Source organism: Cynoglossus semilaevis, chromosome 12 (genome assembly GCF_000523025.1).
Source record: "Cynoglossus semilaevis isolate Cse_v1.0 chromosome 12, Cse_v1.0, whole genome shotgun sequence".
NCBI lineage: Eukaryota > Metazoa > Chordata > Actinopteri > Pleuronectiformes > Cynoglossidae > Cynoglossus > Cynoglossus semilaevis.
This window is the reverse complement of record NC_024318.1, coordinates 8,314,378-8,327,939: the sequence shown is the minus strand read 5'-3', so window position 1 is coordinate 8,327,939 and position 13,562 is coordinate 8,314,378. Positions and strand designations below refer to the sequence as shown.

The window sequence follows — 13,562 nt, the reverse complement described above, 5'->3', positions numbered from 1 at the left end:
AATTTCTTTAGAGCAGGGAGGATCCACACAGTGACTGATTCACTCTGAATGTGGAAACACACCCAGGTGTGAACAGAAACACAAACGCGAGACCCATGCTGTGAGTTTTGTACATCGACCAGAGGGGGAGTGTAAATGTTCATGGATGGCGGCGTGTCTGGTGTGTTCTTCAGGTTCTTCAATTTCACCCCTGGATTTTCCAATGACATTCAGCCAAAGTGACTGTTTCATTTAAAGTGCCTAATTTTAGAGCGGCACAGCTTAATTGTGGCAGTGAAAGAGCTTTGATTACCCTTCCTGTACCGGAGTCGGTGCAGTGAGTGACGACTGGCTCCTGATTTACTGACCCACTCCGTCGGCCAGACGTACAACTCGCCCCCCTGTGGTCATAAAGCACTAATGTCTCTCCAGAGATATGTAACCGCTGGAAATACAACTTCCCTCACTGTCCCTCTTCTCTGATTAATGACAGGTCAGTAAAAAAAGCCATCAATTGTGTGTTATTCACACCCGTTCCTTGCCAGCTCCCCCCGGTGGCTTGGACGACACTTGGCGTTCAAACAAAGTGACGATAATTATGTCGCGGGCAAATTTAGACTTTTCTAAATTTAATTTAACATCGAAGTCAACAGGTTTTTAGGTGATCAATTTGAGTCGGTGATAAAAACTGAAAACTAAAGTTTGTGTGTGCGTGTGTGACGAGGGTTCATTAGTTTACTATAGAAATACGTATGTGAAGGTTCAAGGTCACACGTTCAATACGCAACAATTTATATCATTTTCCTGTTTCTTTTTGTCTCTTATACAATCAAATTTAGTTATTTTGGGGAAATATTTGTATATATGACAACACTAATATAATATAAAATATTATAAGTCATTTAAACCATTGTTTTTCTCTTTTCCCACACAAATAAACTAAATTTCTTTGGACCTTAACTCTACTATTACTCATATATGGCTGATCTTAATCCTTACCTTAACTCTAATCACACCTTTATTCTCATCCTACCTTGAAACTAAGTTCTGATCCTCAAATACACTCCTACTCAGTCAGAGACCTACAAAATGTCCCCACAAAGACAAAGGTCCCCAAAAGGAAACACTGTCCCCACAAGTATAGATACACTAGGTACACACACACACACACACACACACACACACAGCAGATCAACATCAAACATTTCAGTAAATAATAGGAATACGTGTGTACTGATGTGTACTGTCATTAGTGAGAATATGGGTTCGTGTGAAGCGAGAGTAAACCAATATGTGGTGTTTACTTGAATGTGTCTGAATGAAATTATTAAATATTTGAATTTAATTTGAAATCATTTTTACCATGTTCTCAAACTTTGCCCTTGAAGCTGAGATGAATGAGGCTTTTTGGCAGCAGACAGACGACAGGGAACGGCCACAGAATGGAAATCCCTCCTGATAATTCATTTAATTTTATAGTCTGTTTTAAACCCAAAGGCGGCAGAAGCCTGTGGCTTTCCTTGATGTCGGATTCATTGAACCCACAGTCAGACAAAGGCGGACACTTCAATAACAATCAGCACATAATAACTTTTTTTTTGCAAATTTAAATTTCCATAAGAAAAAACTAAAACATCATTATTTGGCGTCGACCTCCACACAGGCTGAAACCAGTGTTGAACTCCTCCGACCAGGTGGATTCAGACTGGATTCATTTCTCAAACACTGCTCACAGCTGTATTGACATCCTCGTATTTTTTTCTGAAAGAGTTTTGAAGTTTTTTGGGGGTAGGAACCTCCCTGGACTGAGATAGATACCATGTCTGAGCTGCTGTGGGTCTGATGTATGTGGGTGTCACCCTTCTCCTTGGATTACCTGTGACTTTGACTGGTGTAAACAGCTGACGGGGCCAGAAGGGCCCGCTCACGCTCTTTTCTATTTTCTCTCAGACCTACAGTCATCATGTCATCGTGGTTTTTTTTTTTTCTTTACCTGGCTCCTGTCCAGCATCCGCTCTGTACCTCACTTCTATATTTCAAACTCTATGGGTACAACAAGCACATGCTCCTCTGCAGATGTCTGTGTAAATCAGGCTGAAGGTCCAGCACTGCTGGATGATCTTACATCTTACACACACACACACACACACTCTTGTGCCTCACAGCATCAGAGGACATCTTTACATTCTGTATCTTCCTGGAGACTAAACTGCATTTCTTTCTAGTGTCTAACATTCAGTTGAAAACGATTAATACTACACGTGGTTCTCGATTATTTTTTATCTGTACAACCCACTGCACGAGTTACTGTCACCTAGTGACTGAAGGCTCCCCTAGGGGGCATCAGAAACAAAAAAATGTCAAGTGAAACTCAAACAACAAAGATATTTTTTGTATATACAGTGAGAAAGCAGAATTGTGTTGTGTCTTTTCTGATGTATGTCCATCATAAACATGCAGGCTGTGTGTTTGATTGATGGCAAATCCCTAGTATGAACAGTGGGGGCAGTGCAGTACCTGGATCACATTCATGCCCCGAGTGTGGTAATTATTTAAACCTACCCGTGAACTTGTTGACCCCGGCCTGCTCTGCTACACTGGAGAGGGCGATGACCCCCTGTGAAAGGTCGCTGGCTGCCTCATCCATCTCTATGAGGGCGTGAGGTCCCACGTCACCACTGGCGTAGTTAGCGATGTAGATGGCATATCGCCCTGAGCCCTGGGAGAAAAAAAAAAGTATTAATTTTTCAAAATAATTCTTATCACAGAGAGTTCTTCTAAAGCTTCTGGTGATAAATATTAGAAGTGCATGCTTTATAGTGCTTTATATGTCATATGTGCTTTTTTAAATATGCAGTGCATTTTGCTTGTACAGTTTGACTTGAGTATCATCTATAATCACACTGGGAGACCTAAGAATAGTGAGAAAGTTATTTATTATTTAAAAAAACCAAGCATTTTGGTTCATGAAAAATATCATTTTCTTCCCTTTGTCTCAGCAGACATGCAGTGTTAGACTGCAAAATTATTTTTAACTGTTTTTGAATGACTATATTACGAGGAAAGGACGAAAAAAAATTTTCACATTTATTTTCTCTATTTAAATAATTCACATTTAATATTTTTCCAATCAAGTTCCCCCGCTCTTATCTGCCCTCGCCCTATTCCCCACCTTTTACCCCCTCTTTGTCTCCCTCTACTCCTTCTCTGCCTCCCTTTGGAGATTAATTTCACACTCCATTATCAGTCAGAGTCCCTGCAGACACGAACTCACAGACGGAACCACACTAATAGACTACACACTTGATTCCGATGAGCTTTCTCACCAGGCCGATCATATTTCAGTCAATACAAACACATGCAGACAACAAAGACACACACGTTGACGGACACACACACACACACACACACACACCAGTTTAGCATCACGTTCACCGTATCTTTACAAGACAAGGGAAGTCAATGAGTCCGGGTGATGTAAATGCCATCAGGCGTCATTTAATGGTTTGCTGAGGTAGGAGTTGTCTCACACACACACACTCACACACTCACACACACACACACACACTTAGAAGTTGACGAAATGAGACTGGACTACACTCAGGGCCACTGGCCGTTACTTAACAAACTTAAAAGTCAGTGATTTTTCAATAAGTCTTTACCCAAGGCTAATTTCTGTCACTGAAATTGGCAGAGTGAAAAGTGTGACACGCACGCCTGCGTGTGTGTGTGCGCGTGTGTTGGAGGGGAGTGCATGTGACTAGACGCTGCTTACAGCTAACACAGTCTGAATGAGCCTTTTCCTCCTGCTCTAATCAAACAAATAGTGTTTTTTTTTTGTCCACTTCTGCAGAAACACGTTATGATTTAAATCTAATTTGTTCCAATTACATTTGCTTTTTTAACCTTTTTAATTTGCTTTCTTTTTGCCTCCCAGTGCTGAAGATGAACCAATCAATATGTTCAATGTGAAAGCCTATATGTCACCTTCATCAGTTTACATCAGACTGATGAGCGGACATCAGTTCCAAGGAGAGCACGGCCATTTTCATGATGAATTATCATCAGGTTTTTAATGACGAAACCCAGCTTCAGAGCCAAACGCCACAAACGCCTGAGGTTTTGGCTTGGCAACCTTAGGCTTTTGCTTGTTGTATGCATGACAAAGAGAAATTTTAATCTCTCTATCTGCCTGTTGAACTAGCATGGAAGAACACACACGTCAGGGTCTGGGCTAGATATCTTTCCAACTGTGTTGGCAGCTGTATAACCTATCAGTGTTCACTGAGATGGGAATCCAGCTGAAAAAAAAAATCTATTGTAATACCCACTCCCCTCTTCCTTGCCTATTGCCTTCTTTAGCCCGTCGGCTGATTGGAAGAGAGAGAAGTGAGCATTTGTGTTGGAGGTAAAAGACAAAGAGAGCGTTAGTGTGTCGGTCAGGGGGAGACGGAGTGGAGGGAGAACAAAGAGAAGAGGGCCTGAGAATCAGGGTGAGGGAAAATGTAACGGACAGAAAGGCAGCGCTGTGCAGTCATCACTCCTCCCCTTCTCACGACGTACTATAAAACAAACGAGCCCTGGCTTCTATAATTACACTGGTGCGATGGACAGAAGAGAGAAAATGGCAGCGCATTCGCCCAAATGAACTGTCATAGCACATGCTGAGAAGGGCGGTGCAGGCAGGGCGTGAGTTATCACTGGTAAACAAACAGAAGCGCCCATGCATGTACACACACAGAAGACTCTGGGGAGTTTGTGTGTGTGTGGAGTGTGAATCTGCCGATTCCAGGGTCTGTCTGTGTGTGTGTGTGTGTGGGGTGTGAATCTGCCGATTCCAGGGTCTGTCTGTGTGTGTGTGTGTTCTTGGTTCTTGTGTGCTGTACCTTCCTGTCCACACAGGCCACTGAGCGCCCAGCCATTCGGTTTGCTACATCCCTGTGTTCGTTAATGTCATCACTCAGTAGATCTTCAAAGCGCCCATTACGGAACTTAAACAGCTTGTCAGAATACGTCGCCCGGCCTTGATGCAGGGAAGACATGAGCAGCAGAGTTCAGAAGAGGTAAATATTGTGCAGAGAGAGCGAGCAGAGAGGTATTACGCAACACAGAAATGGTGTCTGACTGGAAACATAAGAGCAGTTTACTGCGGCTGAGAGGGAGAAATAGGAGTCAGGAGGCTTTTTTAAAAATGACAGAGTGGAGGTGTTACATTCTTTGGCAGTGCACAACATGTCGTTTTCAGACTGATTAATAGCAGCAGCACAAAGCTTATCTGTTATCTCCTGAAGTCTCCGATGAGATAAACTTAATGTCTGCATAATGTTTCTGCTGCTTTGACAAGAGTTATGACCTCGTGTGAATGTGCACGACATGCATTTGTATTCTCTGGAGCGCCATCAGTCTGCGCCGTACAGTACCGGAGAAGGCGTTGTTGGTGTTGAGGACATAAATCTCCTCCCGTCCGTCCCCGTCGATGTCGCACGCTGTCACTCCGATGGCGTTGCCCTGACGATCTCTCAGGGCGTAGAAAGGCGAGCCGCGGTTGTCAACGGCGATGTTGACGAGCCTCCTCTTCTGTTTGTCGTACTTGAGCACCAGGTTTGGGCCGTTGTAGCTGTCAACACAGACAACACAGACAACACAGACCACAGGCAGGTCGTCAGTCGTTTGTCACCTGTGAGTATTTAGTATGTGTAATTTTCCTGCCTGACACAAGGAGGCTTTAGGTCAAAGAATCTGCTGTAGAAAAGTGTGTTTGTTTAAGTCTATGGACATTTTAGAAACTCGTCTTATGACATCATAAAACTATTTCCTGTGAATCCTCTGTTCTCAGTCATTCGTTCCAGGTCACTAACAACAATGTCAGTCATGATGAGGACTTTAGAATAATCTCTCTTTTTTTTTCTCTAAATGTTCTGCAGAAAAAGACTTTTTGCAGATTTTTTTAAAATTATTTTAATTATTATTTTTTTAAAGTTTACATAGACATGAATAGAACCTTAGTGACATGAAGTCTGAGAGTTTTAGAACAAGGTCAGTTTTTTCACATTTTTTATTTTTTTAAGTTTACATCTTCTTAGGACAAGGTCAGTTTTTTCACATTTTTTATTTCATTTCTCTTTTATAGAGATGAAAAAAAACAACCCTTTATCCAGGTTTTAAGAAGATTAAAAATTAAAGTATTACTGTAATTATTGTGACCAGTAGTTTGTTTCTATTTCAAGTTTTGGCCATTGTGCATGCTCATAAAAGCTTAGTCAACGAAGTAAAGATAAACAAATCAGGGTCTGTTTTTTTTTTAACATTGTATGGTTGGAAGAAAACCAGTGCTAAAAGAGACCAGATAAGACCGGGGCTGCAGCAGTTGATGTAAATGTGAAAAATCTCGATGTTGAAAAGAAAAACAAACATGAAATTTCCATTTGAATAAGCCAGACAAAAAAGTTTGAACTCTCCGCTAATGGTGGATCATAATATTTACTGCCAGAAAATAGGTTTTGAGGACCTTTAAACTCCGCAATCTCCCATTTTTAATGAGATCTGATATCACTCTTACCTTATTAGCATAAAAACATGCAATTTCCTCTGTTGTAACCTTTGTGTGACAAAAACAGTTTTGTTATAAAACTCTGACCTGTACTGATGTAACCCCGTGAAGTGACCTCGTCATACCTACGTTAGTGAAGGTCAACAGTGGCAGGGCGGCATTAATTGGAACACTTCATCCTAAAACTCTCCTAATCCATAATGAAACTAGATTACATCCTGGATGAAGTTTTGCGGTGCCCTCCTCCTGTGCGGGATGCCTGCTGAATGTGATAGCTGCTTAAGCAGGGTCATTTTGGTCCATTTGTATTCTGTTAAGCACAGAGAAACTCGTTGCTGCTTCACTGAATAGAGGCGGGCTTGCCAAACTGTTCCCATCAATGGTGCACTATACAGTCACATCCATTCTCATCAGCTGAGTGAGCCTCAGGGCATCCTCACCATCACACGTCTTTAGTCTGTCTTTGTCTTTAACTTTTTACTTAGAGAAATCAACTGTGTGCTTCGACTGTAGCCTCAAATGTTGAACTAGGAGCTACGCTGACGGCTGTTACACTAAATGGTTGTACTTAAATTCAGGCTGTTATTTTAGGGGGGGTTATAGGCTAGACTACTTGCTCCAACTGAAGGTTACTGACGATTTGTGGCTTTAGGTCTAGTATGAGAACATCCTTCATGAGATTCATTGGTCAAAAATGGTTAGAAATCTATAAGGATTACATCAACAAAAGGACTAGGAATGCCTTTGTGCCTGCGCAAAAGTAGCAGTTGGTGGCTTCAAATGAAAAGACTACTATAGTAGACTCTCCAAGATGTAGATTATTGTTTTGTAGCTGACTCTAACAAGATGTAGATTATTGTTTTGTAGCTGGTTTCTATTCCTGGTTGATCTTTATGTATGGTGCTTGCATGTTCTCCGCCCAGGTTGTACCACCCTTGCCTGTAGATACCTGGGATTGGCTCCAGCGCCCACAAATGGAAATAAATGCTAGATGATGACTGGATAGTTGGATATTTTAAGTTTAAGACTTAATCTGAGAATCAATTTTTACTGCAGTGTTTTTCACAGCATTTTCCAGCGCCCTTTCTCCCCTTCTCTCACCCAGCTACAAATATCTCCAAGTCTCCGTCCCCATCCACATCAGTGACTGCCACGCCATAGTTGAGCTGAGTGGGGTTGTTGTCGTAGTCAGGCGGAAGGGCGGTCTTGGTTATGGCTGAGAACATGGGCTCCGACCGCTGAGCCATGGAGTTGGTGAACAGGAAGGAAATCATCCACAACAACATCCTGACCTGAGAGTGAGAAACATCAGGCTGAAAAAGTGAATGGAGATAAAACTGATGATGAAATGAGAACAGCACGGTGCTGGTTAGAGTTCAGCATAAGCCAGACCACAGTATACGTTTGCCCCGAGAATCCCAATAAATTTCACATGAGGCCCGAGTCGTACACTTGTGAACTACAACACAGAGCTAATTCCACCGATCCATAAGGCAGTAAAATACAGTGGAGGTTGGGCAGAAATCTCTGCTACACTAAGACATAAAAGTGAAGATAAACCACCGCAATCAGCAGCGTTCTGCGGGATTATATCTGAGCCACTGATCACATACAGACACATGGAGAAATTAGAGGACGAAAAAAATCCATATGTGCAGCCGGGCATCAGCCAGAGGCAAACAGAGCACGGAGAAGAGACCAGTGTGACCGGTACAACAGAGCTGAAGTTTGTCTTAGTTCATGAAGGGTGGCCAGCTTCAAACTCCTGTGCCATGTTTGGAGATTTCTTTAAATGGACTGATGCAGTTACATGCAGGCAGTGGAGGTGGAGAAGAAGTTCTGACGCTCAAAGTGCAGAGACGACAGAGGGGGAGGTGGGACGGGGAAGGTCACCTTCTACAGACTAAAGTAAAATACTCATCATTAACAGCTCCGTAAAACTTTTACCTCATAACACACACACACACACACACACACACACACACAAACCATAGGGTGTTTACAAGCTGACAACTTGATTTGCACTGGCTGCGGATTTATGAAGCCAGCCTTCGTCATAGCTCTCACTCCATCTGCGATGCCATTGGTTCTTTCCCCCCAACTCTGCTACTGGGCCACTGCAGAAAATGTTCACTTTCTGTTCTGAGTGTCCAGGTGATGTATGACTCTTTAGAATCTCCCTCAACTGTTTAATTTAAGATAAAAAAAAACTGCACGGCTGTATGACTGATACTCTCAAAAGCACAAAGGTATGGAGAAAGAGAGCCCTTCCTCTGACACCTGCTGAAATATGGCCACAGCTAATGCTGGCTTTTCTGGCAGGCAGCACAGAGATAATGCCGGCCAGAGCGCTGGTAGCGATGTAGAATGTAGCTGTAAGCAGGAAGGGTTAATTAACAACAGTGGGAGCCGTGGATGGGGCCGTTTCTCCCTATTAGAACTGGATGTTATGACAAATGTGCAGAACATGTCCAGACTACACAAGGCCGGGTTACAAACTTTTCTCATATAAACCACTCCAGATAGAAGCACGGAGCTATAAATTAAATTGAGGTACAAAAGGAAACCTGGATATAAAAAGAAAATTGGTTCTGAAATGGGTTTTGGGTGAAACTGCACTGGAGCTTCTCACACCAGACTTCAGTCTGAGAGTAAAGTATCTCCAATAACTGTGGTCAAAGCTATGACCACACGAAATAAAGACGTAACAAAAAGGACAAACGACTGGTTGAAGCCACGGGGGACGAGCCTGATAAAAACGGTGTGCCACCACATTATCCAGTCAAGGACATGCAGTGGCTTTGTCCCGCAATCACTGCAGCAAAAAAAAAAAAAAAAAAAAACTGACACTCCACATGAGTCGTCAAGTTAAGTTCTAATGTGACAATTTTCCTAGCAGCGAGACTTCATTAAACACACATTACTGTGTGCTGCACTGGTTGAGGTTCCTCAGGAGGAACATCTGCAGGGTCAACAGACGTCCACTGGGCGCCAGGAACAGGAAGCGTCACCTAAAGTAATTTGTAGTAAACCAGTCAAACACCACGAAATAGCTGCAGGAAAAAAAATGTTGTCTGGAGCAGAGAAATGTTTTCGATTTGGTTATTTATGGTGGCATTAAGAGGCCATTATCAAAGCGTGCAACATCAGCATGTGCTTTCTGGAGCGTTCAAGCTCAGCTCTGATCCTGATAACACTGCGACAAAGAGCCAGCAACATCTTCACTGTCAAACACACACGCACGCACACACACACACGTATGGCTTTGTGCACCTGTCGTTGCCAGTAATTTCCTGTTAATATTATTTACTTAAAAAGGCAAGAAAAAACTTGTTACAAACTTTTATCAAACGCCCCACACCGACTTCAACACATTTTTACTCATTGTATCCACAATCCTAAAGTACTCATTTATACAAGTACACACACATACACACACACACTTCAGTCTTGGTGAAGAAAACACACTGCAGCCAACACTGTATCACTCAGTACACACACAATACAGTTAAACACAGTTCAACCCAGTGGATTGGAGTGATCCACCAACAAACAGCAACAGCTTTCTGACACAATAAGTCACTTCATCACAACAAAGCATTTACGAAGCAGATTTCACCTTAATTTGATTTTTTTAAAAGCAACCCTGTGATGACAACCAGTCAATTTCAGAGATTCTAAATGTTTATTAAAAAGTTATAAATGGTAAAGGTCATTGGCGAAGCAATAAATCAAATAATCAATAATCAATAATCTATCCATCTATCCATCTCTCTCTCCGTCTGTTTTATATTTATTTCTGCGATCATCATTAATTCACCATTTATTAATTATTGTAAATTAAAAGTCAAAAAGAACAACACGCACATTCAGCGCAGTATTAATGACATGCATCTGAGCAGCTGCGCATCAGAGCCCTGTCGTTTCACACACTTCAAATTCCAGACTATTGTATTTTACATCAACGCAGCATCGCCTTAGACGAAAAAACGACTTAGTTTTCTTATTTATGCTAAGAGAAAGTTGCGCTCAAATCACGCCGCGGATCAACTTTCGGTTTCTGATCCCAGCGGAGCCACAGCTGCAGCAGCAGCAGCAGCATCAGCATCATCATCAGTATCATCATCACCAGCTGCAGCGGCAGCGGCTGGAGAGTCAGACAAACTCGGGTACTCACAGATGCACAGATGATTTGTTTTTTAAGAAAAAGAACGACAAATCCTCGGGTAGACTGCTCAGTCCGGAGAGGGAGAGAGAGAGAGAGGGAGAGAGTCCGTCCGTGATTTGTGCCGTGAATGTCGCAGGTATTCTCGGGGTTTTTTCCTCCACTTATTCCCTTTACTCAACTTCTAAAAGACTTGCTTTATGAAATCTCTCTTCCTCTGAGATCTGAGCCAATCACAGCGCAGCGTGTGCAATACTACACTGACAGCCAATGACGCTGCAGGAAAAACTCCGAGCAGGCGTGTTTTCTCAGGTGCGAATTGGGGCGATGCTCGTGATGGTGATGATGATGATGCAGATGATGATGATGATGATGATGGTGGTGGTAGAGATGATAATGATTAATATGCTGAGGATGGTGATGAAAATGATGAGGATGACGATGGTCATGGTGACTAAGTCTCTAGAACCTCTAGAACAGTTCCATCCTCCCCCCCTAAAATACAGTCCTACTTTAGGGTGTAGTATGTAGAAATTTGTTAATAAAGTAAACCATAAAAACATTTAGTTCATTCACTCAATTTCAATGTTCAAAATTGAATGTAGCTCACTTTGCTAGCAGGAATACTGCTTCTAGGTTTGGTCTCTCTAAAAATAAAGCCAGTAGGTGGCAGTATTACAGAATAGCTTGGAGCAGTGGTTCTCAATTTAACTTCTATCATGCCCCCCCCCCCCGTGAGGACAGAAATTTTTTCACATACCCCCCTTCCGTCTGAGCCACACCCCCGCCAATTGAATTACTTTTGAGAACCCGATAACATGTATATTTTTTATCTGTAGAAACCACTGTTTGAGTTGCTGCCACCTAGTGACTGGAGGCTTGTCATCATTTAAGCATTACAGCAGTGGGACACCTATGTCCAACGTGCCATATTCCATTGGAAGTCGCTCACGCCCCTCCTGGCACCGCACAGCCCCCCCACTATTTGAGAAGTACTGACTTAACTTGGCAAGATAAAGACTGATTGGTTGTGAGACTTTGCAGAATATTGTTGAACTTCATATTTGTGGTGATGAATGACTAAAACACAAACTGTTCACATGAGTAAATGTATGGTTTTCATTTGACAAGTCTTTATTCACATGGCCTTACATCTGTTCGTCCTTGGGGGGCAGCGTTTCACTGGGAGGTTTTCATGAACAGGGCTGTTTATTGTTCAAGGTCCCTTCAATGTTGTCACTGTGTACAGTACACTGGGTCTGTGTGGTTAATGTACAGACCTCAAAACACCCAACCTTCACCTTTTAACCCCTCGTGACCCTCACTCTGCTTCACTGTACCATTGTCTATAGAGTGGATGTCGTTGCTCATCATCACACCTAATGTAATGGTTGAATTTTAGTATTATATCAAATCCACACACAGAAAAGGTTTATATTTTTTTCAATCAAATCAAAAACAAAAATAGAAAAAATATATGTTATACTTTCAAAATAAACTGCAACTGTTTAACACGGCTGTAACTCGGCTGTAACTCGGCTGTAACACGGCTGTAACACGGCTGTAACTTGGCTGTAACTTGGCTGTAACTCGGCTGTAACGCGGCTGTAACTCTGCTGTAACTCTGCTGTAACACGGCTGTAACACGGCTGTAACCCCACAGTAAACCCACGACCCCTCCCACCGTTACTTTGCTCAGATTTAGGAGTATACGTGACAAAAATCCTCAAGAGTCGTAAATAATTTTTAACGTAGTGTTGTGTCCCTCAACAGTCACTATGTACTGTGTGTGTGTGTGTGTGTGTGTTTGAGAGAGAGAGAGATGTAGAGAGAGTGAAAGAGAGAGTGAGAGAGAGAGAGAGTTTTCAGGTTTACTGCTGCCAGTTGTCTAATTCTTATGTCATGCTCCACTGAGTTCAGCCTCCCAGAGACCCCCCAATGAAATTAGGTGCACGTGTGTTTGTGCGCATCAGGGTTTTGTGTGTGTACGTCTGTAGATATGTGGATGAAAGCAACGTGTATGTGCATGTGTGCAGTGTATTTGTGTGTATGTGTGTGTGTGTGTGTGTGTGTGGTTGCGTAAAATCCTGGTGAAATGAGATCTACACATCCCAAGGACGTCTCCCACCATAATTTAAACTCACTGGTGCTGGAAGACTTCAATCTGAAAGTGCTGAAGTCATAAAGCAGCACACTTCCGTCTTTACTGTTATTGTCTGTGATCTGCTGCTGTAAATCCACAGACAGGAGCCGGGGACTTCTATGCAAATACAGGACAGAGGCATCTTTGTGTTCTGACGACGACAGGCCGTAAAATGTAGTTAAAGAGCCAAAGTCGACGCAGATTTATTTCTTCTGTTGCGGTTTATCCGCATCATTTGATTTGTAGGTTGCTGGATTTTTTTTTTGTCTAATTGCCAGGTTTGACATGTTGCTGAACACGCTGCCTCTCACTGATCGGCCGTCCTTCACAGCAGAGACTGGTGTTTTTATTTACCCGTGGACAAAGACGTGTCGATCAGCTGAAGCTGGTACACGGTGTGACTTTGGAGCTGAGAGTGAGTTGTATTCCTTCCTGTCAAGCCCACTGGGTCTTTGAACAGAGCCTTTAGTTTGAGACAGCTTCCATCAGAATCGTCTCATTAGGAGCTTCTCACCGACGATCCTTACACTCACGCTTTCCATTATTCACTCCCTACCTACTGCACACAGTGAACTTAAAAATCAGAGCTTCTTTAAGTGGAGATGAGAACAGTACGAAGCAGGACTGGAGAGGCGAGGTGTGCTTTATTTATTATTTTTACTACATCTGGAAGAAATGTCCCCTTCTGTCTTTAAGAGCTGCTAAAAGATATAGTGCCGGAGCGT

At 42.6% G+C, this 13,562-nt stretch overlaps 1 protein-coding gene across 1 annotated transcript in view; it reads right to left on the bottom strand.

Annotated features, from left to right (window-relative positions):
• The window catches only part of crtac1b (cartilage acidic protein 1b), a 24,321-nt gene extending 13,326 nt beyond the window's left edge, over positions 1-10,995 (bottom strand). Inside the window, exons 1-5 of the mRNA XM_008321923.3 lie at positions 10,707-10,995; positions 7,631-7,821; positions 5,400-5,596; positions 4,866-5,002; positions 2,542-2,698 (exon numbers count right to left, since the gene is read on the bottom strand). Coding sequence (XP_008320145.2) covers positions 2,542-2,698; positions 4,866-5,002; positions 5,400-5,596; positions 7,631-7,815 — 676 coding nt within the window. The 5' untranslated portion in view covers positions 7,816-7,821; positions 10,707-10,995. The remainder of the gene's footprint in view (positions 1-2,541; positions 2,699-4,865; positions 5,003-5,399; positions 5,597-7,630; positions 7,822-10,706) is intronic.
• Positions 10,996-13,562: the final 2,567 nt, after the last annotated feature.